The sequence below is a fragment of the Saccopteryx leptura genome, chromosome 2, assembly GCF_036850995.1.
Source record: "Saccopteryx leptura isolate mSacLep1 chromosome 2, mSacLep1_pri_phased_curated, whole genome shotgun sequence".
NCBI lineage: Eukaryota > Metazoa > Chordata > Mammalia > Chiroptera > Emballonuridae > Saccopteryx > Saccopteryx leptura.
This window is the reverse complement of record NC_089504.1, coordinates 255,615,258-255,643,139: the sequence shown is the minus strand read 5'-3', so window position 1 is coordinate 255,643,139 and position 27,882 is coordinate 255,615,258. Positions and strand designations below refer to the sequence as shown.

General features: G+C 52.3%; 2 protein-coding genes across 2 annotated transcripts in view; one reads left to right on the top strand and one right to left on the bottom strand.

Moving 5' to 3' along the window:
- The first annotated feature begins 734 nt into the window (after nucleotides 1–734).
- ATP1B1 (ATPase Na+/K+ transporting subunit beta 1) lies at nucleotides 735–24,847 on the top strand. Its single transcript, XM_066371442.1, has 6 exons — nucleotides 735–1,317; nucleotides 5,537–5,665; nucleotides 18,394–18,549; nucleotides 20,515–20,699; nucleotides 22,473–22,553; nucleotides 23,457–24,847. Exons 1-6 carry the CDS (start codon nucleotides 1,221–1,223, stop codon nucleotides 23,718–23,720), a joined length of 912 nt encoding a protein of 303 aa, XP_066227539.1. The 5' UTR covers nucleotides 735–1,220; the 3' UTR covers nucleotides 23,721–24,847.
- NME7 (NME/NM23 family member 7) overlaps nucleotides 24,625–27,882 on the bottom strand; it is a 139,060-nt gene continuing 135,802 nt past the window's right edge. The window contains exon 12 of the mRNA XM_066371438.1: nucleotides 24,625–24,946. Within this exon, the coding sequence (XP_066227535.1) occupies nucleotides 24,914–24,946 (33 nt within the window). The 3' untranslated portion in view covers nucleotides 24,625–24,913. The remainder of the gene's footprint in view (nucleotides 24,947–27,882) is intronic.

Here is a 27,882-nt window from a genome sequence, read left to right as displayed (position 1 = left end):
TGAACCGCCTTGCAGTGCCACTGGTCTCCGAGGGAAGACTCGCTGGGGGTTGTTCGGCCGCCTACATCTTCCCAGCCCCGGGGCCGGGCTGCCGCCCTTGGGTGGGTTTGGCTAGTGTCCTGCTTGAGGTGGTTCAGGCCGCCCACAGAGCACAGCGGGGCAGTCAGGAGAGGGACCGGCCGGAACTTCAACCGCAGTGGCTGGGAGCGCCGAGGGGCGGCAGGTGCAGGAGCGGGGAGGCGGGGCGGGGCTGGGCAGAGTCCCCGACTCCCAGGCGTCCCGGAGTGACCTTCCCCTACCCCGCCACCGCCTAGTTGGGGTGGGCTCGCGGCAGAAGAGGGCCGGGCGCGCGCGGGGAGAGCGGACGTGCGGGAGGGGCTACACTAGGACCGCCTACCCGGGTTCGGGGCGACGCAGGTGCAGTCCCCCTTCCCCCCTCCCCCGCCCGCCCCACGACGGAAGGAGTTGACTGGCTCCTGGTGGGAGCGAGGCGCAGGCTGTGTGGTACTGCTGTGCGCTGTGCGCTCTCCGCCGTCCCCGCCGCTCCTCTCCGCGCTCACGCGCGCCAGCCCGCCCATCTCCCTGCCGCGGCTCCTTTGTCCGGCCCCGCTCCCGCCCCCTCGGGCCTGACGCCCCGCCCTCCGTGCCGACGATTGGCCAGCCGGGCCGCTAGTGGGCGGGACCACGTGGCGCTGCCGCGAGGTATATAGTAAAGGTGGAGCGTGCGCCTTCCGCCAATTCCCGGGCTCATGGTTGGAGTTGCGGTGTGGAGTCCGCAGTCCGTGTGTCTGTCCTTCCCCCTGACTTTCTCCTGCCTCGGCGGTTTCTGCAGAGGTCACAGGAGGCGGGGGCCGAGCACGCGTGCCCAGTAGTGGCGGGAGTGGCAGCTGCGGGTGCGCGAAGCCCTGGGACCCCAAGGGCAAGAGGAGCGCGTGGCGGACCAAAGAGAGCCCGCGAGCGGCCGGGTGCCCACCAATAGGTGCGGGGCTCGGAGCCGCCCAGCGCGCGCGGTCCCTCCCTCCGCCCCCTGCTGCCTCCCCCTCCTCCACGCCTGCTCCTGCTCTGCCGGCGCGCGTCTGGCACTCGGAGCGCCGCAGCGGCAGCGGCGGTTGCAGCCTGCGCAGATCCAGGCCGGAACGCCGAGCGGCCGCCGGAGACGACCAAGGGCGCACGCCGCAGTCACCACCCGCAGGACCCGGGGCAGCTGCTGACCCGCCACCATGGCCCGCGGAAAAGCCAAGGAGGAGGGCAGCTGGAAGAAATTCATCTGGAACTCGGAGAAAAAGGAATTTTTGGGCAGGACCGGTGGCAGTTGGTGTAAGTATGGGCCCCGCAGTTCTCTCCCATTAACTGTCGCGGCGGCGCATCCCCTGCGCGGGCTCTGCGGACCCCTCCGCGCTCACGCGCTGACGAGGGTGGGGAGGTCGCGCCGGCCGACCGGCTTATCACCCTGTGCGGAATGCGGAGTCCCCGGGGTCGGCGCCCGCCAGGCAGAGGGTTCTGTATATTATAACAGGCTGTGTTGGTCATCTGCGGTCTATTTGAGCGTCGCTGGAGCCCTTCCCTGCTGGGAATGGTCAGGCACTAGGAAACGAGATGTGTCTTTCCCGATGGTCATGGCTCAGATCCTTTAAAAAGAAAAAAGAAAAAGACACCCCCTCCCTCCCAAAAAACGAGATTTGAGGATGAGACAACCTCGTGAGAGTAATCAGACCTAATGCGGGCGAGGTTGCGTGTTATAGCACCTTCTAGGCTAATTATGAACCCCCAGGAGGCGAGGGGCGGGGGAAATGCATCCCCACTGCAGTATTTCATCGCCATGTCCAGAGTCCCCCGTGACCTCTCCTGGAGTCCTCACAGCCCCGACACGGCCCGGGGAGCTCCATGTCAGGACTCCGTTTCTGAGCCATGGCCCAAGATAATGGCAAAGTGGTTGATTTCCATGTCTACACGGAGAGGCTGAATCCATAGCTTGGGTTGATCACGGCGAAGGGTTTGTCTAAGAAATAAGTGGCACAAAGGCAGGAAGGAGCAGGTCTGAGATTTTGGGCAGCCTGTTGCGTGGCTGGATACAGCCTCCCCCCCCCCCCCCCCCATTGAAAATTAGATACCTTACTTGTTTTCTGCCTCCATACACCTGGATGGTGACATGTTTTTTTAAAGGTCAGTTTGAAGGGCAGAGTTGTAGGCAAATCTGTGAGTCGTGACTGCAGGGAGGGAGAGGGAGGGGACGCCCCCGGCTTGCATCACCGCCCCCTCCTCCTCTAATATCATCACCATCATCATGGGCACCACCTGCACCACCATTACAATCACTGAGGGAGCCCTGGAGAGGGGCTGGGGCCGGTTGCTGATTGGGAGCGTCTGTGGGCATCAGCAGAATGAGTCAGGGAAATAGTGCTTGGCTGACATTTTGAAATGGAAGAAGCCGGAATATATGATATTTGTAAAGGGAAGGGGGAAAAAAAAAGAAACCCGAACCGCAGCCTGTGGTGTGGGCCCCTCTTGATTGAAAAGGGAAGGGTTAATAATGCATCACCCTTCAAGGTTAGTCAAGGTGAAACCTCACGCCAAGGTATTACTGGGGAGCATAGATATCCTTGAGCCATGCTGTGTGTAGCTCCTTACAGTGATGGCTCTTAGCTTGTATTTTACGTTTTATTTTATGGGGGGGGGGGGGCGCGTCTGTTCATCTGTGGGGTGTCTGCCATAGTTCCTCCTAGTTTTATTCACGTGCAGGGGGAAGCCTGAGACAGGCAGGGTGTGTGCAAAGAGAACAACTCTCGGCCCCGGGCCATGTTTTAGCAACTCCTGCTAATTTGTGGGAGACCTGAGGGTTAGGGTGGGGGTGCACTGCGGAATGGGCCCCTTTCTCCCAGTCGGTCAGACCTCCTTCTCTGCTGGCCTGACCCCTGCCTCAGCGTGGGCCTAGGCCACATTGACTCCAGCCAGGCATATTGCGAAATGGGACCTTTAGTGTCCTTACCCCTCTCGTAAAATATATTTCTTTCCTCGTTCCAGCTGCAGAGTAATATTTGCTCTAGAGGGTAAGGCTGTATGGAACTACTTGTTCTTTACGCCGACATTTAACAGGGTGGCACCTCCGTGTGACAGAAAGTGTTAAGGTTTGTGTCTCAGGGTCCACACCAGGCTGTCCAGTTTACATAGTGGACTTTGAGGCTGATGTGACTATCTCTTCTGTTCTTCGTTTTCCATGGGGCAGGTGCTGGGCCAGTAACCCAGGTTTTGTGTTGCGTGGTTTGTCCACCCCTTTGTGGCAATGGGAAAAGGGATGGCACCTCTAGTAGGCAGAGGAGATGGCGGCAGTTGCTGAGCCGAAGGGGAAAAGGCTACCTTTCCAGCACTGGGTCCAGCACAGTGCCCATGGGGCTTGGGCAGGTGGCCCTAGGCTCAGTCTTACCTCCAGGTAGATTTTCACAAGATGGGCGCAGGAGCCTCACCTAGACTGTCTGGGGGAAATCACTGCACGCAGATCACCTGCGCCTCACCTCTTAACTGCAGTGCAGGCACTGGTACGCAGGTCACCTGTGCCGCCCACCTCTGTTGTGTTCACAGGTATTGGTTTAATGTTTACTGCTGGCCCAGGTGCCCTGTTTCCTTCTGCCTGGGACCCTTTTGAAGGGTCCACTCCCCCTCCCACACCCCCCAGTGGGAAAACCTCTATGCTGCTTGCAATTTTATCAATGGAAGAAAAACTGCCTAAAAGGGAAAACACGCCTCTTAAGCTTGCCCCCTGTGCGCCTCCCCCCAAGGCTCTTCTCTTAGAGCAGCCCCCAGGCCGGCTCGCTCCCCTCCACCCGCAGGAGCTGACCTCAGTACCTGGGCGCCTTTTGCTAAGCCACCACCTCACCGCAAAAGCGGGGAATCCCTCCCTTCTCTCAAGGCCCAGGGTTGCACAGGCTGGCGAGGCCCCATCTTCTTAAATGTAATCAGTGTGCTTGGCAAATCGCGTGTTTTTCCGTGGCTGTCTCTGTGTTTTAAACTGCAGCCTCCATTACGTGCCACCTTACGCTGTTAGCATCAGGCACCTGGAGTGGGAGGGTGGGGGTGGGGGGTGGGGGGTGGGGGAGGTGAGCACAGAATTGCTCTGGGCTCCGGAAGCACTGGTGTGCCGTTCAGCTGGGGGCACCAGAGGAGGTGGGGGGATGGCAGCAAGAAAGGTTACCACGGTTCTCTGACCCTGCGGCACCAGCTCGTGCACCTCTCAGGAGCAGTTGTTGGAAAAATTTTCCAGATCTCTTTGACGTCACAGCCTTGCCATTTGCTGGGCTGCCGGCTGCCTGGATACGAGCTAGCGAGAGCGCTTAACCCTTGTCCCGCCGGGAGGCGGGGGTGGAGGTGGGCGGCCAGGGTTCTGGGTGCCGCAGCCTTCGCATTCTTTTCCCTGTCTCTGAAAGGGATTATAAGTCATTGTTCTGGTGTGGTTTCCATGTGTGTTCTGCTTGTTGGAACAATGCTCTGGCCTGACGAATTGCTGATAGGAAAGTTGAGCTTTGAAAGGGATGGAGACCTGGTGACTTGCCCTCCACCCTGCACACCCCGTCCCTCCCGTAGCCCCCCCCCCCATTTACTCTTTTTCACTAACACGTCTGTAGCTTCACCCCAAGGACCCCAGCTCCTAATGTACGAGACCTGGACATTTCTAGATGTCACCAAGGCTGCCCCGCTGTGCAGCCGTGTTGAGTTGTTGGGCTGGCACCGGGCAGCCAGCCGTGCCTGGTACAGCCTGTTACTGTGCAGCTAATCTGGGAGGTAATCCCTAATAAACTGGTAACTGATAGCTCAGGCAGTCTCTGGGCTCCTTGGTTCTTTGCTTTTTTGCTCTTTTAACTACCTCAGCCTCTGCTACGCTGTGGGGTAAAAACGTAGCTCCTTCATCAGTCATTATTGTGGGTCCAGTAGGAAGATGAAATAAACATTTGCTCACCAGTTTTACTAGAGCATTTTTCCCCTTGGGTGCTTAGTGACCAGTACCAAAGGAAAGGTATGACAGGGATGAGCAGGAGAGCCCGCCCAGGGTCCTGGGCACGCCTGGCTTGTCACAGCGTCTGAGTGTTTGGAGCGGCAGCAGAGGCTGGGTTGTGAGAGGGAAGTAAGTGTCAAAGGCTGAGCCAGCCAAGCAGATGAAGGTCCCTGTCTCTGCAGGGACAGGCTGCCATCTGCAGTGCGTTGTGCAAGTATGCAAACAGCCCTGGGTTTTGTTGACCTTCGGTGAACAAATTCATAAATTTAGGGGATAAAGAGATTTCCTATAAAGAATCTTAGTTCTAGCCTAACTAACATCCCTCTTACCTTGAACCAGCCCCGAGCACGCCCTGCAATGGAGGGCTGCCCTTCCCCCATTTTGACTGCCCTTGTCAGCGGTGCTGACCAGTGTTGGAGGGGGAGCTGTGAAGACACAGGGTGCAGCGGAGGCCAGGAGGGAAGTCCACCTCTCCGTCTCTGGGAAGATCCCACTCGCGTCCTCAGCACGTGACCACATCACAGCCCTTTGTTCTGTCTCCTCTCCTTGCAGTTAAGATCCTTCTGTTCTACGTGATATTTTACGGCTGCCTGGCTGGCATCTTCATCGGAACCATCCAGGTGATGCTGCTCACCATCAGCGAGGTTAAGCCCACCTATCAGGACCGAGTGGCTCCGCCAGGTAACTTGGGAATGTGCAGAAGTTCAGTCTCTTTCCGAGGGGCTGTGAGTATCCCTGTCCCGGTCAAGACAGGACTCTTCCGGAAATGGTGCACAGGCCTGGGTAGTCCTGTCCCCCACCCACATCGCAAGCAGGGCCTCCGGGGCTGCAGATGTGTCATTGTCTCAGCGCTGTCCCCTCCGCCCCCCCTCAGCCTGCCTGTCACCAGCTGTGGGAACCCCAGTGATGGCCTCGGTCCCCGCGTCCCGGATGCCCACAGGTTGTCTGGGATCAATCCAGGACCTTTCCAGCTCTCACACAACTTTGTCACTTTCTTGAGGGGGACCTGTGACTCAGAAAAACCCTTTAAAGAAAAAAAATACTACTTTGGCTCCTGTGTGTCAAGGTGAACTTCTTCTGCGCAGGGAGAGGAGGTGGGGTGTCGGGGGGCCGTTCTCCCACCTGCTGGTGATTTGTAGTTTGACCGTGAACGAAGCACCCCTTCAGTTTCCAGCGTTTCCACCCTGTTTCGTGAGGCTTATTTACTGGCTCTGTGGGCCCACTTTGTATCTTGTCTTCGTTTAGCTCTGCAGACATGGGCTCACAAGGGTCCTGGAGCAGGCAGGGTGCCGCACGGGAGCCCAGCCGTGATCTGGGTCCCATTGGGTCAGCGCCGAGCAGCCTGCACTGTCTGTAGAGCATGTCCGCACCAGTCACCTAGGCCCAGGAAGGCCCCGGCTGTCACGCCCAGTGCCGGCAGGTTAGGACAGCGGCACAACCACCAAATGTGACTGTACTCTCTGCCTCTTAAAAGTCACTGTCAGGAGGACCTATATCTAGGGAGAGGAAATGTTGCATAACTTCCGAGTTCTGTTCTTATAAATGACCTTGGGCCGAGGTGGGGGGTGGGGGGGAGGGAAGGGTGGCAATGACGTGTCCCCTCTCCAGTTTCCCTGGGCAGCTGCTGAGGAACAGCTGTATTGAGGCGACAGGCCTGAGGCTGTCTTCGGGCACCGGGCAGTCTCGATTGTGCATGGCTGCCCGTCGCAGGCTCGCTGTGTCCACCTCTGTGGAGGGGGGGGCTCTCTCGAGAGAAAGGCTTTCTGAACATGGGGGTGACAAATGCTGCTTTTTAGCCCCGAGTCAAATGGTCTCTGCTGAAAGAAAACCCCCAAATATTTCCAGGCACATTTAGGTTTAGGTAGGAGATGTTGGAAGTGCAGAGAGAAAGCATGTAAGTATATAAAATGACTTACACCTGACCTGCTGTCCGACCCCCAGTTTCCAGCCACCGTGTCCCAGGGAAGGGGGTCTGTGGGAGATGGGGGTGGGGGGAGGGTTCCGGGGCCCACTGGGAGACCTAGGAAACACTGCCCACGGGTCTTTGTGGCAGAAAAGCGTGGGCTGTCTCCCCTATGTCCTTTTCTGTTAGAGTTCTCACATCAGCATTAGGAATCCTAATTTAAATGTGCATAGACTTTGATTTATTTTGCCATTTCAAAGCTATTTTTCCATCATGCTGTTTTATTATAACTCTTAACACTTAAAGCCACATTTGACCAGAAAGTCAAGCATTTTGTTTCGTTTCCCACATTTAAAAAATGGTCCATTTGGCCTTGGCAGGGTTGGTCAGTGGATAAAGCTCCATCCCAGTGCACTGACCGAGGTCACGGGTTCAGTCCCTGGTCAGGGTGCATACAAGAAGCAGCCATGACACACAACTTAAACAGAACAACTAAGGGAAATGAATTGATGCTTCTCCCTCCCTCCCTCCCTCCCTCCCTCCCTCCCTCCCTCCCTCTTCTCTCTCACATCAATAGGAAAATTGAAAAAAAAAAGTGGTTCTTGCCCTGGCCAGTTGGCTCAGCGGTAGAGCGTCGGCCTGGCATCTGGCATGCGGGGGACCTGGGTTCGATTCCCGGCCAGGGCACATAGGAGAGGCGCCCATTTGCTTCTCCACCCCCCCCCCCCTCCTTCCTCTCTGTCTCTCTCTTCCCCTCCTGCAGCCAAGGCTCCATTGGAGCAAAGATGGCCCGGGCGCTGGGGATGGCTCCTTGGCCTCTGCCCCAGGCGTTGGAGTGGCTCTGGTCGCCCGACAGAGCAACGCCCCCTGGTGGGCAGAGCATCGCCCCCTGGTGGGCAGAGCATCGCCCCCTGGTGGGCGTGCCGGGTGGATCCCGGTCGGGCGCATGCGGGAGTCTGTCTGACTGTCTCTCCCCGTTTCCAGCTTCAGAAAAAAAAAAAAAAAAAAGGTGGTTCTTGACTGTATAAACTTTGGGGAGTCAGCCCTTAATAAAATTTAAAATTCCCTTTTGGTTTCTATCAGAAAGGGAAATTTTCCTCTCAGGGAAACAGCGGAAGTGCCTGGCCTTCTCAGTGGGGACCTTGCAGGTGACCTTGCTGGGAGCCTGTGGCTGAGGTGCTGGGCCCTCCCGACACCCTCCCTGCCTCCTTCCAGCCCCTTCCTAAAAGACGGTCTCGGTGCCTATATTTAGTGTCCTTGCGGCGGTTGGAGTCGCCTGTCCAGAGGAATGCCTGTGGCTCATCTTGGAAATATGCGCTCCTGTCCTTGGGTCTGAGTCACCAGCCTCATCCTCCCCGACCTGCCACCTGGGCTCTCTGTCACTCCTCTGTCTTTCCGTTTCTTCATCCCCTCGCCTGCCCATCCCTTGGTCAACCCCCCCTTTTATCTGTCGCCTTTCCAGAGGATGTGACGTTCACGTGCAAAGCATGCTGACCTGGGAGCTGGCAGCGGCCGGGTCAACAGAGCCCCGTATGTCCGACATGCCGCCTGGGGACAGTCCCTGGCCCACACGTGCTCAAGGGGCCAGAAGTGGTCCCTGGTCTTGGCATAATTCAGAGCCTGTCTGCTCCGCAGCGACAGCTCCCTCTGGCTGCGGACTGAACGGGTGCAGAGGAGGAGACCTGGCCGTTCTGGGCTTTGGCTTAGTCTCTCTGAGCCTGAGTTTCGTGACAGATAAAGGGGAACATTTTTAAGTCAAATTAACCTGGTGAGTGGGGCAGACTTGGCAAGGGGTTTGAAGATGGAAGGACTTCCTTGTGCCATTATTGACGAGTCTGAGGCTCCAGAGCAAACCGGGCCGAACTGGGCTCTGACCGCCCCTTGCGCAGCTGTAATTAGATCTCTCTGCAGTGATGCATGTGAATGTGGCCAAGTCAGGCAGCCGTGGGCGGCATTTGGGTCTGCCTGTCTCTAATGCTGGGTTAGCTGACAGGCTAAGCGACCGTCTTAGGACTATAAATTACGAAATGAAAGTGAAATTTAAGGAAAAAAATGGATGACAGGCCATTTTCTGAGTGATGGTGGCTGCAGGTGCCCGTGACACTCCTCACAGGGTCCTGTTTTTGTGGAATATAGGGACAGACCTGCCCACCTGGCCGGGGAGGTCCAAGGCCAGGGCCTCCGCTGAGACACTAGGTTGAAACAGGCATGTGCTGCTTTTGTGGGTCAGAGTGGGTGCCTGTTGGCGATTCCACGTAGCCCATCCTGAATCTGAAAGCGGCCCTGCACTCCTGAGCCATTACATGTGCGCTCAGCGTGTAGTTGATCTGAGAATGAGGTGGTGGGGCCTTCAGAGCTGGACACGGTCCCCACCATCCCATGCACCACTTAACCTCACTAAGCCTCAGTTTGCTCATCTGTAAAATGGGAATAATGTCCCGGGAGGATCAGTGAGATGATTAGTATATGTAAAGAGAGTAGTGCTCTTGAGTGGCAAGCGTGGTGGCTATTACAGCCATGTCTGTCTTCTCCCCTTGTATGCCGAGGTCAGTGTTCCAGGCTGTGAGCTCGGTGCGAAGCAGCAGAGAAGCTTTGTCCACTGACAGTCTCATGACGTTAACAGGATCTTGGCTTTCCATGAAAAGTGTTTGGGAGAAGTTGGGTTAGGAAACACGTTTTAAAAAACTTTTTAATGTAAATTTAAATGACACTGTATGTGTTCCGTAATCCCCTTTAGAATGCCGATGCTCGTGGGGTTGGCCCCTGCCGAGCCTTTTCTCCTGGGCAGACCCTCTAAGGAGAGGGGGGTCCTCACAGTGGTCAGCAGTGTCCCCTCTCACTCCAGACTGCTGTGGGCTCCGGACAGGGACCGGGATCACACGTGCGTGCCCAGCTCACGCTCACCAGGCCCTGTCCCTGGCTTGACTGCGGGCTCCTTGCCACCTGCCCCTCCACCCCCAGCTTACTGGGCAGCAGTGGAAAGAACGAAGGTCAGTGTGTGTAATTTGGTGGGTCCCGGGGAGATCCCAGCTGCCGCGCTTCCTGCTGAGCAGGTATGAATGTGCACGCTTGTCCTTCCTTCCTCATAAGGTTGTGGGCGGCTTTTGTTTTGCTTTGAAGGACAGATGGGTTGGTGTGGGAGGAAATTGTTTGAAAAGAGCCATGTTTTTGCTGTGACAGTAATGAGATCGAGAATCGGCATGGGAGAGGAGGTGGCGAAGCCAGTGGACCACACGGGGGCACCTCCAGCAGCCAGAGTCAGAGAGAGGGATAGGACAGACAGCCAGGAACAGAGAGATGAGAAGCATCAATCATCAGTTTTCCGTTGCAACACCTTAGTTGTCCATTGATTGCTTTCTCATATGTGCCTTGACCGCGGGCCTTCAGCAGACCTAGTAACCCTTTGCTCGAGCCAGCGACCTTGGGTCCAAGCTGGTGAGCTTTTTGCTCAAGCCAGATGAGCCCGCGCTCAAGTTGGCGACCTCAGGGTCTCGAACCTGCGTCCTCCGCATTCTAGTCCGACACTCTATCCACTGAGCCACTGCCTGGTCAGGCTCGATGTTCTCTTGATGGTCAGAGAACAGCTTGTCTTAAAACCCATCAGGGTTCCAAGCAGAACAGCTCAAATCTCAGCAGGAGTGAAATTTTTGAGACATCCTTACATTAATCTCAGAATTCCTCTGCCCCCAAACTATATCACAGGTGACTGTATTTCACTTAAATTTCAAAGGAGGAATTGGAACCATCTGATCATTGTACTTTGGAGGACTTGTTTTTTTTCAAAGCACCAAGAAGGTGTTTTCTGCCGTTTCCAATGAGGTTGCACCAATCTGTGATTTGTGAGCCGACAGGGTAAATACACGGAGCCTTAAGTCCCCTCCTCTTATCTCCGGATGGTCCTCCGAGCCCGAGGCTGTGGGTGGGCTGGCGCTGGGGGCAGCAGGGTTCGCAGAACTTGCTGCCCAGACTCAGGGAAAGCGTTTAGGTGGGTACACTCCAGTTCTTGCCCCTGGGGTACCCCAGCCTGTGTTGCTGCTGTCTCATCCCCGCCCAAGACAAGGATACGACTCAGGTGCATGGGAAGCCTGGCAATTAACTTTATAAAATGTTCTTGGAGCCACAGAAAAAATGGGCCTTTCTCCTTGTGCTCCTGTTAGATGAGTCAGCTGAGCAGAGAGCGCTGAGAAACAGGGTCAGGTGACAGACGGTCCCACAGGGGAGGGGAGGGAGGGTGGGAGGGCTGAATCCATGAAGCTTCATTTATAACTCTTCTGCTGCGCTCACGGGAGGGCACCGGCCTCGGGCCCCCATTTCCAGGGGTGGCTGCTCATGTAGGAGGCCTCAGCGCCTTCACCCCAGTCCTCTCGTGACCGTGACTGAGGGCCCCTCTGACGCAGACAGGATGAAGGGGAACAGGGAAGTATTCTCTGATGGCTCCTAGCCACAAAAATGCACCTTTTCTCACACGCACACATGAATAGACATCACCACATATCAGGTGTAAAGCAGTGTCTTATTTCAGGCCGTCGGTCCCTTAGCTAATGTTCTGTTTTGTATCCAGGCAAGACAAACACACTGCTTGTTGTCCAGGTTGGCCTTGAACGGAAACGCCTGGTTAATGCAGAACACTGGGATTTGCCCCTTTGTTTATATTTCCCGTCACAATAAAAGTCATACTTTTATTGGGAACAGACACGATGGATGGGCTGCACGAAGCACCAAAGATGAGGCCTTATGAAATTAACACGTGCTTTTAGGATAGATTTCCTGCAGGAAATAATTCTCTGCTCACCTGAGAGTGAACATAGATGCCCAGAAAGTATGTGATGGGTGGGGGGGGTTTGCTGGCCCTTGACCAGCACATGTGGCCTTGAGCGTAGACAGGAGGAAGGGTTTCCGTCTGCTGGGGGCTGGTGAACTTCCAGACAGGTTGCAGAGAAAGTCCAGCAAGTCATCTTTCAAGGACTTTTCAAAGAGAGCAGATTCTCCGGACTCTGGAGCAGGCCAGGGGGCCTGCCTGGAAGTGGGGCATTGAATCCGGTAGATCCTTACTCCCTGTCACAGCTGAGCCCGAGGCAGGAGGTGGGGCACAGGCTGCCAGTTTCCAGAGAGCCCAGAAGCGCCTCTCTTCTCCTGGGCCCTCCCCGTGTTCTTCCAGGTAAATTGATATATCTTGCAAAGGCAAGATAAAAATTAAAACCCTTAAATTTTTTAAAAATTTTTTCATGGCTTTGAGAGAGAGAGCGAGACATCAACTCGTTTCACTTAGTTCCATTTAGTAGTGTGCTCATTGGTTGTTTTATGTGCCCTGACCGGCAGTGGAGCCTATGACCTCTGGCACGCCAGGTAGAGACTTGATCCACTGAGCATCCGGCCAGGGCGAAATTAAAACCCACTTAAAGGGAGAAACTCGGCGTGTGTATGTGCATGTACATGTATGTGTACTCACGCGCACAATACATGTATGAGTGCATGTGTGTGATTATGTGTATATGTACATGTGTATATGTACATAGGTAAGTGTGTGTGTGTAAACTATACCTTTTATTGGAAATTACTTTTGAACTCAAAATATACAGGAGAGAGATGATGTGCATGTACTGTGTATGTGGCTACACTGATGAATGTTTTTCTGCTTCCTGTGCCCTTGGTGGTCACATGGATCCCTTCCTGAATGTTTCTGTGGAAAATGAGGTAAATTATTTGGGTACACTTGAACCTTGAATGACACAGAGATTAAGGGTGCGTGTACCGTGTATGTGGCTACACTGATGAATGTTTTTCTGCTTCCTGTGCCCTTGGTGGTCACATGGATCCCTTCCTGAAGGTTTCTGTGGAAAATGAGGTAAATTATTTGGGTACACTTGAACCTTGAATGACACAGAGGTTAAGGGTGCATGTACCGTGTATGTGGCTACACTGATGAATGTTTTTCTGCTTCCTGTGCCCTTGGTGGTCACATGGATCCCTTCCTGAAGGTTTCTGTGGAAAATGAGGTAAATTATTTGGGTACACTTGAACCTTGAATGACACAGAGGTTAAGGGTGCATGTACCGTGTATGTGGCTACACTGATGAATGTTTTTCTGCTTCCTGTGCCCTTGGTGGTCACATGGATCCCTTCCTGAAGGTTTCTGTGGAAAATGAGGTAAATTATTTGGGTACACTTGAACCTTGAATGACACAGAGGTTAAGGGTACTGACCCCCCTGTGCAATTGAAAATACACTTAGAACTTTTGACTCCCCCAGAACTGACCTGCTGATAGCCACTGTGGGCAGAGAGCTCCACCATTAACGCAGTTGATTGACACAAGTTTTGTATGTGTGCTGTATACTGTAGTCTTACAATACAGGGGCTAGGGAAGAGATGTTATTAAAATCATCAGAGGAAATACATAGATGGATTTTATGTATTCATGACGTACCTAACTTTTCCTTAATAATCTGAGTAGTGAGTTTTCTTCATGCTCTCTGACCCCCGGGAGTGAGTTCTTTTTCAAAAAATGAAATTAGTTCCAGTTCCAGTTTGGTAACCAATTTATGGAAACAAGAAGAACATACATTTGCCTCTTTTTAATATTGCCTTACACATTTTTAAAATAAAAGTTTTTGTTACGATTGTACTCTGGATGGTCAGGAGGCACGGACATATATGAATGTTCGTACTGCTCAAAGGTTTTTTGGTTTTTTTTTTTGTATTTTTCTGAAGCTGGAAACGGGGAGAGACAGTCAGACAGACTCCCGCATGCGCCCGACCGGGATCCACCTGGCACGCCCACCAGGGGCTACGCTCTGCCCACCAGGGGGCGATGCTCTGCCCCTCCGGGGCATCGCTCTGTTGCGACCAGAGCCACTCTAGTGCCTGGGGCAGAGGCCAAGGAGCCATCCCCAGCGCCCAGGCCATCTTTGCTCCAATGGAGCCTTGGCTGCGGGAGAGGAAGAGAGAGACAGAGAGGGAGGGGGGGATGGAGAAGCAAATGGGCGCTTTTCCTTTGTGCCCTGGCCGGGAATTGAACCCGGGTCCCCCGCACGCCAGGCCGACGCTCTACCGCTGAGCCAACCAGCCAGGGCCAAGGGTTGTTTTGTTTTTTTTTAAAAATACGTATTTCTAGGCTACATAGTTCGTCTGGGAATTTTTTCAAATTGTTACAGACCTCTGAGAGATTTTCCAGTATACTGAAAAAAGTCTACATACAAGTGGAGCGACACAGTTCAGACCCCTGTTGTTCAGACCCAAGTGCACTGGGTCCAGCAGGTTTGGTGACCGGCACATACCTCTGTGCTTTGGTGTCATGCAAGTGAAGGTTACAAGGGTAAAGGGGCTGCGTCCCCTTGAAATACTCCAGACTGAGAAATTCTGAGCTTTCTACATTGTATAAACCTAACTGGAAACAAAATACTTCTTCCTTAGGGAACAGCATTTCTCTCTGACTTCGCCCACTGAAGCCCCGGGTGGAGAGTTGCCTTTGTTTCTCCAGAGTTGGGGACCAAGCGAAGCCGAGTGTAACTCTAAAAAGCATGTGCAGAGCCAAAGGTTTCTAATCTAATGTAAAGTTGACATGGTGTTAAGAAACAGATATTAAAATGTCCATGTCCTAGTTATTATTTCTGTCCTTTCAGGGGACTTGATTAAGCGATAATGTGTAATTTAAGGCACACGGTCCCGTGTGCACAGCCCCACGGGGTTCACCATGGTTCATGTCAGCTCGAGTTCGAGAGACGGGGGCAGCCACAGGTTAGCTCTGTTTCCCAGAATACCATTTGAAGCCACATGCCAGTGACTGGGTGTCCTGTTGTGTTTGGCCTCGGGGAGTTACCACTGCAGACAGAGTTCATCCTTGACAACAGTTATGACCGACACCTTAAGGAGTGGGCATGGCAGAGAGGGGACGGGCGGCAGGCCATCAGTCTGGGGAGGGGACAGTGGAGAAGCCCCAGGCAGGGTGGGATCCCCACCAGCCCTCAGAGGGCGCCCCAGCTGGAGAATTCGTGTGTGGGCTTAGTGTTCTCGGGGTTGCCAAACCCAGCCCCAGTCCTTGCCTGGCTCTGCTTCCCATTAGTCGGATAGTGCCAAATAGATGGTTTTAAGGATGTAGATGTCAGGTCAAGGGCCTTTCGTCTGCTCCTTGAAAGTATTTAATTGCTTGAGAGAAGCTGCTTTGGAGAAGAGGACTTGGTTTACAAATGGTGAGGTTCTCCAGAACAGGCTGGCCCAGGGCATGGACCTCAGAGCTTCCAGGAAGGGAATCCTCCGGCCAGCAGGCTCTGGACAAAGAGACAGGCGGCCGAGAGAGCGGGTCCTGGGGAGACTTTCCGGAAACATGAGGGAGGAGAGCACACCAAAGGGGCAGTAGCCACACTGGGAAGCACGGTGGCCGCCTGTGTGTGTGTGTGTGTGTGTGTGTGTGTGTGTGCGCGCGCGCGCGCTCCATAGGCAAGCATGCAGAGAGAGCAGATTGCATGACCTAAACTTTATTTCTGCTGCTTTTTTGGAAACATTCCAATCGAAAGTGGGTTTTCCGAGAAGGATGGTCACTAGGGCTTGTGTGAGTTACGCCTTCTCGGGCCCCTCAGAGATGACCGGGGAAACCTTGGCTGCAGAAGTGGCCAGTTTCCGGCGCTTCAAGAATGTTCTGTCTACATTTCTCTCCACGTTGTAGCATATGGGCTTGACTGGGCTCGGAGCATGAGAGCACTTCCTGAGGGTTTCGGGCTTTGAGTGGTGATCGGTGTGGTTCCACTACTGGTTTCATTGTTTCTTTGCTCTGTGTTGAGACACATGAGGCTAGTTATCTTTTCTGCACCGTGGGTACCATTTTGTACTGTTCTGCATGTAATGATAACTATTTGCATAAGTCAGCTCCTAGATGATTAACAGCAGGTGCTTGCTAATCAGAAAGGCTGATTAAGTCTCTGGATGGGCATGGACTTAGCTCTAACCGGAGCTCTGGGCGTGTGAGGAATGCAGTTGACCAGCGTCCACCTTCAGTGGTGAAAGCCCAGAGCTCTGAGGGACGGCAGCTGGTGCTTTGGGCTCTTGCACGTGTCACCTGCTCTCTCAGAGGCGACCCTGGACTTGGCATCAGAGGAGAATGAGATACACTCTGCCCCTCCCCTCTCTGGGAGAATCGGAGAGATGGGTTACCACGGAGATGGAACCTTTAGCAGGCAGGAGCCGGAGAGGACACAGGCACGTTTGACAACTCACCTTGCATTTTAGGTCCTACCAGGTTGACTCTCCACGTGATCTTCTGGATTCACTTTTCTCTTTAACTTGTTGGGTGAGACTCCCCAGATCTCATACCAGGCTCACTGACATTTTTGTTAGCATTTTGTTTTGTTTTTTGCTATGTCATCCAGTCTGTTGGTGGACCACGGATGGCGTGGTGGCTACTGATCACACTGAGGTCCCTTGTGTCAGCTGCCCAGGTTCCCTTCCACCCCCCATTCCTGAAGATTCGGTGAGACCGGTCCTTGGTTTCTGACAGCCACTCTCGTCGTCACCCTCTCTCTGCCCACCCCTCTCCGGCCTTCCCTCTCCCAGGCTGGGCGACACTGTCCAACCCTGTGCACACAGACCTCATCACTCATTTCGGTCCCCCACCCTGGAATGGGTTTTGGCAAACCTCCTGCCTGGCAGGCTCTAAGGCCTCTGCTGGAGTTGTGCGGCGCCCGCGCCCTGGCCATCCCAGGGACCCTGTGGATGCCCCTCAAGGCTGCGTTCTCTCCGAGGAGAACCCCCCACCTCCTGAGTGCTGTTATACCGCTGGCCACCTCTGCATCTCCTGCAGGTCTGGGCAGGTCACCTTGACTCCAGTGTCTGTTACAACGCAAACCAGTCATGCCCTTCCCTGCCAGGTGGGGCCCGTCTGCCCACCCGCCCCAGGCCCCAGCCTGCGGTCCTGGTCCTGGTCCTGGTCCTGGTCCCTGTCCCGGTCCAGTGCAGGCTCCTCACCTGTGCTGCTTTTGCTTTTCATCTTGGTACCTGGCCTCTTCGAGCTGTGAGTGATCACAGTGCCAGTTTTCCTAATTTAATGCAGAGAAGGATTGTTCAGGATGCATTTACATGCCTTTAGTCATACATTTTTCTGTGGTTTGGGGGCATTTTTAAAAACGTTTTAATTGTAGTAACCTTTGTTTATTTTTAACTGATTTTTTTTTTTTATGAGTTCTGCTCACTTCCCCCCTTCCCCTCCCTCCGTCACCACCGACAGCCCTGTCCTGGAATTCCTCGGGTCCTAGCCAGCCTTTTGAAGTGATCCTTAATGTCATTCCTCCAGTTGCTTGTCTCGGGCCACCCTCTGCCTGGCCCTAGACCCTCATACCTCTGGGAGCCGGTAGCGTGGGGGCATCCCGGTCGTGCCCTCTGAAGCTAGAGCCCCCCGCGGTCACTAGGCCCAGCCCTGCAGGTGCCAGTCTCAGCCCCCACAGGCGGGCGGCGGCTGCGTGCTTGCTGTACTCGGCTCCTGTCGCGTTGTGTGCCTTCTTCATGTCTGCGTGGGCACCCAGGAGAATGTGCCGCTGAGCTCCGGGCAGGTCAGCAGATAAAAATACAGGATGTCCAATGACATTTGAACTGAAGCTAAATCACAGGTGATTTTTTTTATTTTATGTGTGGGTCTCATGTAATCTGTGCAGTACATGTCCCCCATCATACGTAGGACAAAGCTATCTAAAAATTACTTGTGGTTTAGCTGAAGGTCAAACGTGATGCGGTATCTTGTGTTTTATCTGGCTGGCATCCTGGGCCAGAATGCCATCGGGTCAGCCTCTCCTCCCCACTGTCCCTGGACAGGGCCAGGGACTGTGGTTCAAACATCTGTTTAGGATGTCTTGTGATGGCAGAGTCTTCTGGAAATTAAAGGATCTAAAAAACTGGTTTAAGAGTGGAAACTCCAAGGTACACATACTTTGAATTTTACTCAGTAATAACCACTTCCTTTTGGAAAGCAGGTGCCTTGTACATCCCTGAGTCCTCCCGATCAGGTTAGAAGATGCAGAGTCACCTCTGTGGAGAAGTTCTGAGTCTGGCAGGGTTTGTAGAGGCCTGGATTCACTGGCAGAGAGGAGGCCCAGAGCAACCGGGGCTGACCCGAGGGAGGGCGGGAAGGCCTTGTGTGGCCCAAGAGCTGGCCGGGCAGGTTCCGAAGGCGCGCACAAGGGACTGTGGGCCGGAATTCTGGTTCCGCCTCCTCCTCTGTGACCTTGGTCTAGGCACTTAACCTCTCTATGTGGGAAGTGTTTCCATTCATAAAACAGAGATAACGCCTATCATGCCATGCGTCTGGGAACATGAAATAAGAGAGGACGATGACATTAAGACATAGTCATAGGTCCTCGAATCTGAATCCCAGAGGAGCGATTGCTCAACATCACAAATCCGACACCTCCGTTTTAGCCACACGGGATGAGCACAGGATGTTTTGTACGGGGAGAGTCGGCTTTGGGATTCTTGTGGGCTTCCTTCCCGCTAATGACTTTGTCTCTCTAACTCTGCCTGGTCTAGGATTAACACCGGTCCCTCAGATCCAGAAGACCGAGATCTCATTTCGTCCCAGCGATCCCAATACCTATGAGGTGTACGTGCGGAACATCCTGAGGTTTCTGGATAAGTACAAGGATTCAGTCCAGAAGGATGACATGGTTTTTGAGGATTGTGGCAGTAAGTAGGCTCAGTTTTGTTTTTTGTTTTTTGTGGGGTTTTTTTTTCATTATTTAAAAATTATCTGATTTATTTAGAGTGAAAAGGGGGCCCGGGGAGAAACCTGGATGTTTGCTCTTCTACTTAATTTATGTATTCATTGGTTGATTCTTGTACGTGCCCTGACCGGGGATGGAACCTGCAACTTTGGCATATCAGGAGGACCTTCTAACCAACAGAGCTTCCCAGCCAGCCAGGGCCACGTAGACTTAATTTGGATGTTTGTGGATGCTTAATTCACATTTCCCGTTTCTATTTGCTACTTAATCATTAAATGATACTCCTGAAATAATTCAAAGATCAAACTCTAGCCATCGAGAGGACACTATTTTTTTTTTTTTTTTTTTTTTAAAGCAGGAAGACTTTTTCCGGTTTAGGCTTGCAGGCAGTGGAAGAAACAGTGTAGGCCTGAGTGTTACTGTTACTGCATTTGAAAGACACCTGACTTTAAAAACAAGACACGCCTGCTCCCCCCCCCCCCCCCCCCCCCCCCCGTGCCCTGGTGGCCACCGCTGTTGACAGGCACAGTTGCGTGCATGTCAGGATGTCTGCCTCTCCCCTGCCTGTGTCCCCACAGTGGCGGCCCTTTGGCCTGCCCGTCTGCGACCGCCCCACCACTTCCCACCGTGACAGGATACCCTCTTGAGTGACTGGGTGGCACTGACCCTGACTTCATTCAGCCATTTGCTGGTCCCACTTGATGTGGCAGATTGTTCCTCAGTCACAGTGTGGGCTGAACTGCCTTGGGAGTCATTTCTAAAAAGACTTCATTGAAAAGAAACATTTCACTAAGTTTTTCTCATTAGAAACTAGAGGAGGGTTTTCATCTTTGTTGTAATGAAAAGGGCCGACAGATTGGATTGAGGCACTTGACTGTTGGCAGGAAAGTAACTGGTGAACTTGAAAGTACATAAATTTTATATGCCTCACTAGTCTGCGAGATGTTTGGTATTTGAATGCTACATTTCTTTTAGTCTTTCTCTGGGTGTGTGTTGAGGAATGATAATTTTTAAAAAATGCTACAGTGAGGTTTCCCAGTTGAACAAATGCTTATAAGAACTTACAGCTTTGGCCTGACCAGGCGGTGATGCAGTGGATAGAGCGTTGGACTGGGATGTGGAGGACCCAGGTTCGGGACTCCAAGGTCGCCAGCTTGAGCGCGAGCTTATCTGGCTTGAGCAAAAAATAAGCTCACCAGCTTGGACCCAAGGTCGCTGGCTTGAGCAAGGAGTTACTTGGTCTGCTGAAGGCTTGCGGTCAAGGCACATATGAGAAAGCAATCAATGAACAACTAAGGTGTCACAACAAAAAACTGATGATTGACGCTTCTCATCTCTCTCCTTTCCTGTCTATCCGTCTCTCTGTCCCTGTTTAAAAAAAAACAAAAAACAAAACTTGCAGCTTTGGAAGGCAAAAGCTCAGATCCCAGAGAAAAATGTTAAAAAACCTTGAATGGTGGTTGGAAAAGAAAACATCCAGTCTTGCCCTCGTTACTGTTTAACCTACTAATTGGAGACATAACCCCAGGAAATTCTTTAGAAGCTTGCAGTTCCGCGAAGTATTGATCTCGATGTGTCCTAATCATAACATCCCGGCAGCGCAGGGCTACGCTGTGTGGACCCAAGAAAGGGATGCCTCTCAAGACAGGGGATCCCGTTCCCTTGAAGGCGTTCAGTCTTCCCAGCAGCCAAGCCGTCCATTATTCAAGGACGAGAAATACTGCCAGGGACCAGATGTACGTGCCAATTGCCACGCAACACGGCGCTCTGGTTGGGGGTTAGGCACTGCGGTGGCTTTTGGTGAGACACCTGTTTACACTCTCAGTGCTGAGATGAGATGTGGCCGCGCAGAGCCGCGCTGTCCATCTGTCCTTGATGATCCTGAGGGGTCACAGGGAACGGTGTGAACACGTGTTTGCGTTCTCAGGTGTGCCGAGCGATTACAAAGACCGAGGCCCCTTGGACAGCGACGCAGGCCAGCGCAAAGCCTGCAGGTTCAAGCTTGAATGGCTGGGAAACTGCTCTGGCCTAAATGACGACAAATTTGGCTACAATTATGGCAAGCCCTGTGTCATCATCAAGCTCAACCGCATCGTGAGCTTCCGGCCAAAGGCAAGTGGCATTTCAAATGACAGACTTCAGGCCAGCTGTGCGCACTCGGGGGTGGGGGGGCCCTTCATTGGTGTGACGGGGGTGGGGGGGCCCTTCATTGGTGTGAGCCCAGACTAGGGGCTCTGACCTCCCTCGGTGAGGACTGGAGCCCGGCAGGGGGTCCGGGCGGCTGGCTGTCAGCTGGCCTCCCCTTCCGAAGTGGGCGGGATCAAGGGGCAGCGCCCAGTTCTGCAGCGAGCTCGCTGACCCTGTTCTCCATCCCTGGACTCAGTATCCACGGGATGGTTTGTATAAAGTGAACGCTTTAAGAGTAAAAATAGGAAAAGGTATTTATTTTTAGATTTACAAGCTACCTACACAGATAGTCACATACTGGCTGTGGGCCCATGGGAGGCCCAGAGTATTTTTTTTTTTAAATTAACTGGTCATCTGAAAAAAATTTTTTTTTCTTTCCTCCCTGAATGGAGATTTCCTTGCAAAATAAGAAGTCGAATGCGATCTTAGTTGAATGTCGGTAACCCCGCTGTTGGCCTATGGCCATATAGCGACTCTCAGTGGGCAGACGTCACTGGAGGTCAGCAGCGGGCTGCCTGGGCTCACTGCTGGGTCCTAGTGATTCTTTACAAGGAGGAAGAACGTACCGGTGGTGTCCTTGCTTTTATAAAACTAGTTATGTTTTATTCCCTCCTTGAGCTCGTGAGTGGATAGTGCAGTGCCCCCTTCAGCATGAACTGCCCCAGTAGGGGCCCCTCTGCACCCATGGGGCATTGCCCTGAAGACTGCAGTGTCGTCCTGGCAGGGGCTGATCACCAGGCACCGAGTTATAGGAACAAAACTCAGAGCCCTCCTGGAATCTGGCTCTTTTGTTCATCAGTTGTTTCTTCATGTTTTTGAAGGTGCATTAATTATTGAGGGGACGTCCCAAGAGAGTCAGATCTAGAGAATTACTCTCTGCTCTAAAAGAGCAGTACCAGGATCATGTGTGTGCTGACTGGGAACTGTCCCCGTTGCCCGACTGCGGTCTGTGTGTGTGCAGCCTCTCACATCCCGGCGCACAGGGCGGTGCTGGGCGCAAGCACGTGGCCGTCTCCCACACTTTCAGGATGTTCGTCACTCTCTCCCACGGTAGCTCTGAGCCGGGATTTAAGGGAGGGAAGGGTCTGGTTGTTTTCACCACAGAGTCATGTTCATAGTGTCCTCTGGGTCCTTCAGTGGAGTGACCCCTTCTCAGGCCATCCATTAGGGCAGTGCCCCCTGTGTGCAGACTGGACGTCACTATCAGGAATGCCTGCAAGGGCACCGCACTGAACGCGGACAGAAAGGGAAGAGCCTGGTTGGGGAGGGTGTGCTGCGGGGGCGCAGTGCACTGGACGTCACTCATTCACTCGTGGCTCTGGAAAGCCTAAGTGTCACGAGCACAGAAATGCCAACCAGCTGTTCACGTTACCAAATGGGGTGGGGTGGGGTTTCCGGGGGCGTTTTCAGTGTCCCTCAGAAAAGCATGTAATGGGTGCCCAGGAGCGGTTCCATTCAGCACTGGGCTGCGTTGTAGCTTCACTGTGGTGGCCACAAAACCCGGGCACTTGTGTTTCAACAGTCCCACGACCTTCTCTGTGCCCGTTGGGCACACGTTTGTTCTGCCCTCCCCAAGTGTGTGGTTGTTTCGGTCCACTTACCATGACCCATGGACATGTGTTTGGGCTACAGACTCGTTTTATTTTTCAAAAATTAAAAAAGTTATTTACAGACTTACAAACATGGTTTTATTTTTAGCCTCCCAAGAACGATACTGTGAATGGTGCTCCACTGTTGAAGTACAGCCCCTATGTCCTGCCTGTCCAGTGCATCGGCAAGGTGAGGAGGCCTGGGGGTTCCTGGGGGGTGGGAGGAGTGCGGGGAGACGGAGGGAGGCTGTCCTTAGTTAGAGGCAGAACCTAACATGGGCGACAAGAACCATTGCTACGAGGAGCTAGTCTCCATCAAACCAGTTCTAACTCTCCAAGGTGAAACCTCTCAACGGAAAGAGATGTAGCAGGAATGAATCTGTCAGTGTCTCCCCCAGACTAGAAACCGGAACTGTCTGCATCTAATCCAGGGGACTGTCGCTTTACAGAACTGAGAGTATGTGAATAACCCACACAGGTGCTTCTGTGGCCTATGGTGAGGAGTTAGGGACATTTATTTTTAAGTTGGTAACTTCACATAAAAAAATGTTTCTGGTTTTTCTTTAAACAGTATTAAGGGTCACAATCAGCATGTGTTCTCTTTAACTCATACACTAGCAATCTGGTGGACTGTTTGGACAGAGGACAGAGTAAAGGGACCTGTTCCCCAGACTGCCCTGTGGCACACTGCCACCAGGAAAGGTGAGCACAGGGAAACGCCAGGCAGCTCGCTCCGCCTTTGGCGGTGATGGCACCGGAAGCTCATCCCGGACTGGCCGTTTTCCAGGAGGCCGGGTTGGCCCGGAGGGGACTTGCTGACCCTTGTCTGTTTCCCTGTGCTCAGCAAGAACAGGCCCTGCGTGTGGCCGTTTCTCAAGGCAGAGTCAGTCTAAGGACTGCTGCCTGCTCTGTGTTAGATCGGTCTCTGTGACCTCCGGGGCGAAGGGTCAGCTACTTTGGGGACCGACGGGAGCCGGGTGGGTCGGGGGTGGCCCGCAGACCGCACTGTGGGACGGAGGGGCTTGTCCCTACATGAGAACGCGTCGTGGTCCAGGACACAAACCCCTCACGCCTCATCTCCTCTGGTTCCTAGCGAGACGAGGACAAGGACAAGGTCGGGAGCGTGGAGTACTTCGGCCTGGGCGGCTTCGCCGGCTTCCCGCTGCAGTACTACCCCTACTACGGCAAGCTGCTGCATCCCCAGTACCTGCAGCCGCTGCTGGCCGTGCAGTTCACCAACCTCACCCTGGACACCGAGGTCCGCGTCGAGTGTAAGGCGCACGGTGATAACATTGGTTACAGTGATAAAGACCGCTTTCAGGGACGCTTTGATCTGAAAATTGAAGTTAAGAGCTGATCACAAGCACAGATCTTTCCCACTAGCCATTTAAAGAGTTAAAAAAAAAGATACAAAAAACCTACTAGTCTTGAACAAACTGTCATACGTATGGGACCTACACTTACTCTATATGCTTTACACTAGCTTTCCGCATTTAATAGGTTAGAATGTAAATTTCAAGTGTAGCAATAGCAACAAAATATTTATTCTACTGTAAATGACAAGAGAAAAACTACAAATTGAGCCTGGGGACGTGCCCATTTTTACTGTAAATTATGATTCCATAACTGAGTCGTAGTGCGCGGTGTTTCTGGCCCCTGAGTATTGCTGCCTCGTGTTTTCTTCAGTGTACAGTCCTACAGGTGCACACATACTCTGGTCATTTTTCAAGCCATGTTTTATCGTCTCTGTTTTCTACTTTATGTGAGCAAGGTTTGCTGTCCAAGGTGTAAATATGCAACGGGAATAAAACTGGCATGGTAGTTTTCTGGGGGGCGGGGCGGGGGCGGTGGGGGGCTGGCTCTCTCAAAGATAATGACCCATCAACAAGCATTTTTAACACACTCCATAGTCTTTTTTCTGTGGTGTTAGGTCTTTCTTTTTTCCTGGGGGTGGGGAGGGGGCTGTCATGGGGGAACTGCCCTTTGGATTGGGGTGGCACCGCAGAGACACAGACAGGGGATGGGTTGTGTTGTGCTTGGTGTCGAGTGCTGTCCCTGCCTCTCCCCGTGCCCTCCGGCACGCCGTCGCCCCCGCGGCCTGTGGTCCCGCCTGGTTCGCTTTGCCCCCTGCTCCTCTCCTCTCCCTTCCTCTGGAGGCATCACGTGCTGGTGCTGTGTCTTCATGAATGTTTTAGCCATTTTCATGGTGGAAGAATTTTATATTTATGCAGTTGTACAATTTTATTTTTTTCTGCCAGAAAAAGTGTAATGTATGAACTAAAACCAAAGTCACTTGTTTGAAAAATAAATCTTTATTTTGGACTTTATAAAAAGCAATGCAGTACCCCATAGACTGGTGTTACATGTTGTCTACAGTGCAAACCCATGTTCTAACATCTGTAATACTGCCAGGAGTCCAGTGCTCTTGTTGATGTTGTATTCAGTCAGGCTAAAACAACGGACAATAAAAGAATGAACACATTCCTCATGTGTGTGGTTCGCTCGCGTCTCAGTGCCCCTGGTGTGGTGGCTTCTTTATTGTCTACGCTGCTAATTATCCAGGATCTTAAAGAAATACTGAACCTGAAAGACAGATATGGTTTCATTATAATTCACGTGGAGTTTGGCCCTGTCCACCTGACAGAGGCTGCGAGCTGTCGGGACCAGACACCAGGACACAGGTAGGTTAACAGGAAGCGGAGAATCAGCGGGAAGATAGAAAATTCAGAAGTGTTTCATGGTGCTATTTGACATTGTTTAGAAAACAAACTTCTGGTTCCTGCTGGTGTTCCACAAGATACATTTGTTTAAAAAAAAAGGTAGAAGTTGTTAGTAGTTCAGTTAAAAAAAGAATGAGGTTAGGCTTGAGGTTTGGTAAATTAAGAAGGTTCAGACCTTGCTTTTTTGGTGCGAGGTTTGGCCCATGTCCGTCCTTGGCCACGTGCAAACAGCCTCAGTGCGAAAGCACAGAAAGGGCTTTTGAGAAGCATCAGGTATAACTGAGCTGAAGACTTGGTGTCACTTAGCCAACATGGGAGATGCCCACACAAAAACTGGGGCATCACATTTCTGCAAGTGAAACCTCCCGCACAGACGCTGAAGCCCTAGCTCCAGCAGGTCCTGTCTGCCAGCCGGTAGGCTGGCTGGCCGGGGAAGCTCCTTTGGAGGGAGGTGGACCACCTCTCAGTGTGGGAATTCTGCTCTTGGAAGAGGGTATTTCTCTTCCGGGGTGACAGACCAGACATAGTAACAGCTTCAATTCCATCTTACCGCCCCATTTACAGCCCTGCTAATCTGCTTTCGTTTGTGCTTTAGAAATACCGCCTGAGACTTGGTTATCTCCAGAAGAGCAACAATCCTGTTTAACAAAACAGCACTGGGAACTGGATGCGCACAGCCAACTCAGCTGCAGAAGCTTTGAGCCTCCCTCCAAGCTGAGGAAATGCATGCACACACCCACCACACTGCACAGAGCTGGCTTGCTCAGAAAGGATCCCCCCCCCCCCCAGTCCCATCCACACAGAACTAGGAGGTGCCGGTCCAGTAACAGGATGGTTTGTGAGGCTCAAACAACTCATTTTGCAGGGTCTTCATTATGAACAAGAGGGGAATGGCTTTGGGTCTGGGGAAAGGAGGGCATTTACTCAGGAGGGCGGTTTGCATTTCTGAGGCTGTTCCAGGGTCACCACCGTGGTCACAGACTTAAACCGCTGGTTTGTGCACCTTCTGTCCTGTGTGATTGTGTGTGGATGCTCTGCCTCTCGCTCCCTTTGAGACTCCGCCCACTCCTGCTTCCCTGCAACCTCTTCAGCCTGTGTTGACCTGTCCCCCACCTGCGATCCTGAGGGTTAGGTCTCCAGCTGGAGACGGGAGTGGGGTTGGTATTCTTGGAATCAGTAGGTCCTTGCTGACTGCTGACCCCGTGCCAGGCACGCATCCCAGGAGGGGCAGAGCCACAAGGAAGCAAAGCACGCATCTGTCCACGCTCCGCTGCAGCTCACAGTCTACTGTTAAGTACTTGCACATGTCTGAGCCTCTTGATGCTGGTTTTCTTCCCATCCCCCTTGGACCAGTTGGGCACAGACAACATGGTCCCCTAATGGATGAAAAAGCCACAAGTCCAAGACCGGGTCCCTGAAGCATCACTGGGAGGCTTACTGCCTTTTGAGCTGCAGCTTCAACAGTGTCACCTTGAATAAGATCCTCCTGTTAAGCCACTGAAATCTTGGGGCATATTTGATAATGCAGCTAATACCGGCCCCCTTGACCTTTTTAACCATAAAAAGTAAAAGTTCTGTATTCTTAAAACTATAAGACATCGAAGAAAGAAACTGAACCAGATACAGATAAATGGAAGGCTATATCTTGCTCATGGATTGGAAGAATTAATAATGTTAAAAGGGTCCATACTACCTGAATAGGCAGATTGAGTGCAATCTCTGTTAAAATACCAATGGCATTCTTTTCAGAGTTAGAACCACAGAACACCTCGAATGGCCAAAGAAATCTTGAGAAGGGACAAAGTGGGAGGTGTCATACTCCCTGATGTCAAACTATCTACAAAGCTACAATAATCAAAGCAGTATGGTATTGGCATAAAAACATACACAGATCAGTGAATAGAGCATCCAGAAATAAATTCTCATCTATATTGTCAAAGTACAACAAAGGTAGCAAGGATATACAAGTAAAGACCATCTCTTGAATAAGTGGTGTTGGGAAAACTGGAGATACACAAAAAAAAGCCACTTTCTTGCACCATATACAAAAATTAACTCAAAATGGAATAAAGACAAATGTTAGACCTGAAACCATAAAACTAAAAGAAAATACAGGCAGTGAACTGTTTGACATCACTCTTGGCAATATGTTTTTGGATGTGTCTCCTCAGGTAAGGGAAACAAAACAAATGAGGTTACATCAAAGTAGAAAATTTTTGCCAAGCAAAGGAAGCCATCAGCAAAATGAAAAGCCAACTTAATGAGAAAACGTATCACAAATGATATACCCATAAAGGGTTAATTTTCAAAGTATGTAAAGAACTCAAAACTTAACATAAAAAACCCAATCCAATTTAAAAAGATGCAGAATAGACCTTTCTTCCAAGAGGACATACAGATGGCCTACAGACATGAAAAGATGCTCAACATCACTAACCATCAGGGAAATGCAAATTAAAACCACAATATCACCTCACACCTATCAGACAGGCTATCATCAATAAATCAACAAGCACTGGCAAGGTTGTGGAGAAAAGGGAGGCTTCATGAGCCATTGGTGGGACTGTAAATCAGCGCAGCCACAATGGAAGATGGTGTAGAGCTTTCTCCAAAATTTAAAAATAGAGCTGCCATACCACCCACCAATTTCACTTCTGTGTGTTTATCGGAAGAAAACAAACGCATTAACTCACAGCATGACTAGTCACAGCCAAGACACACAAGCACCCCAGATGCCTGTCAGCAGGCCGGTGGGTAAAGCAGTGTACGCACACAACAAAAGACGGCTCGGCCAGGAAA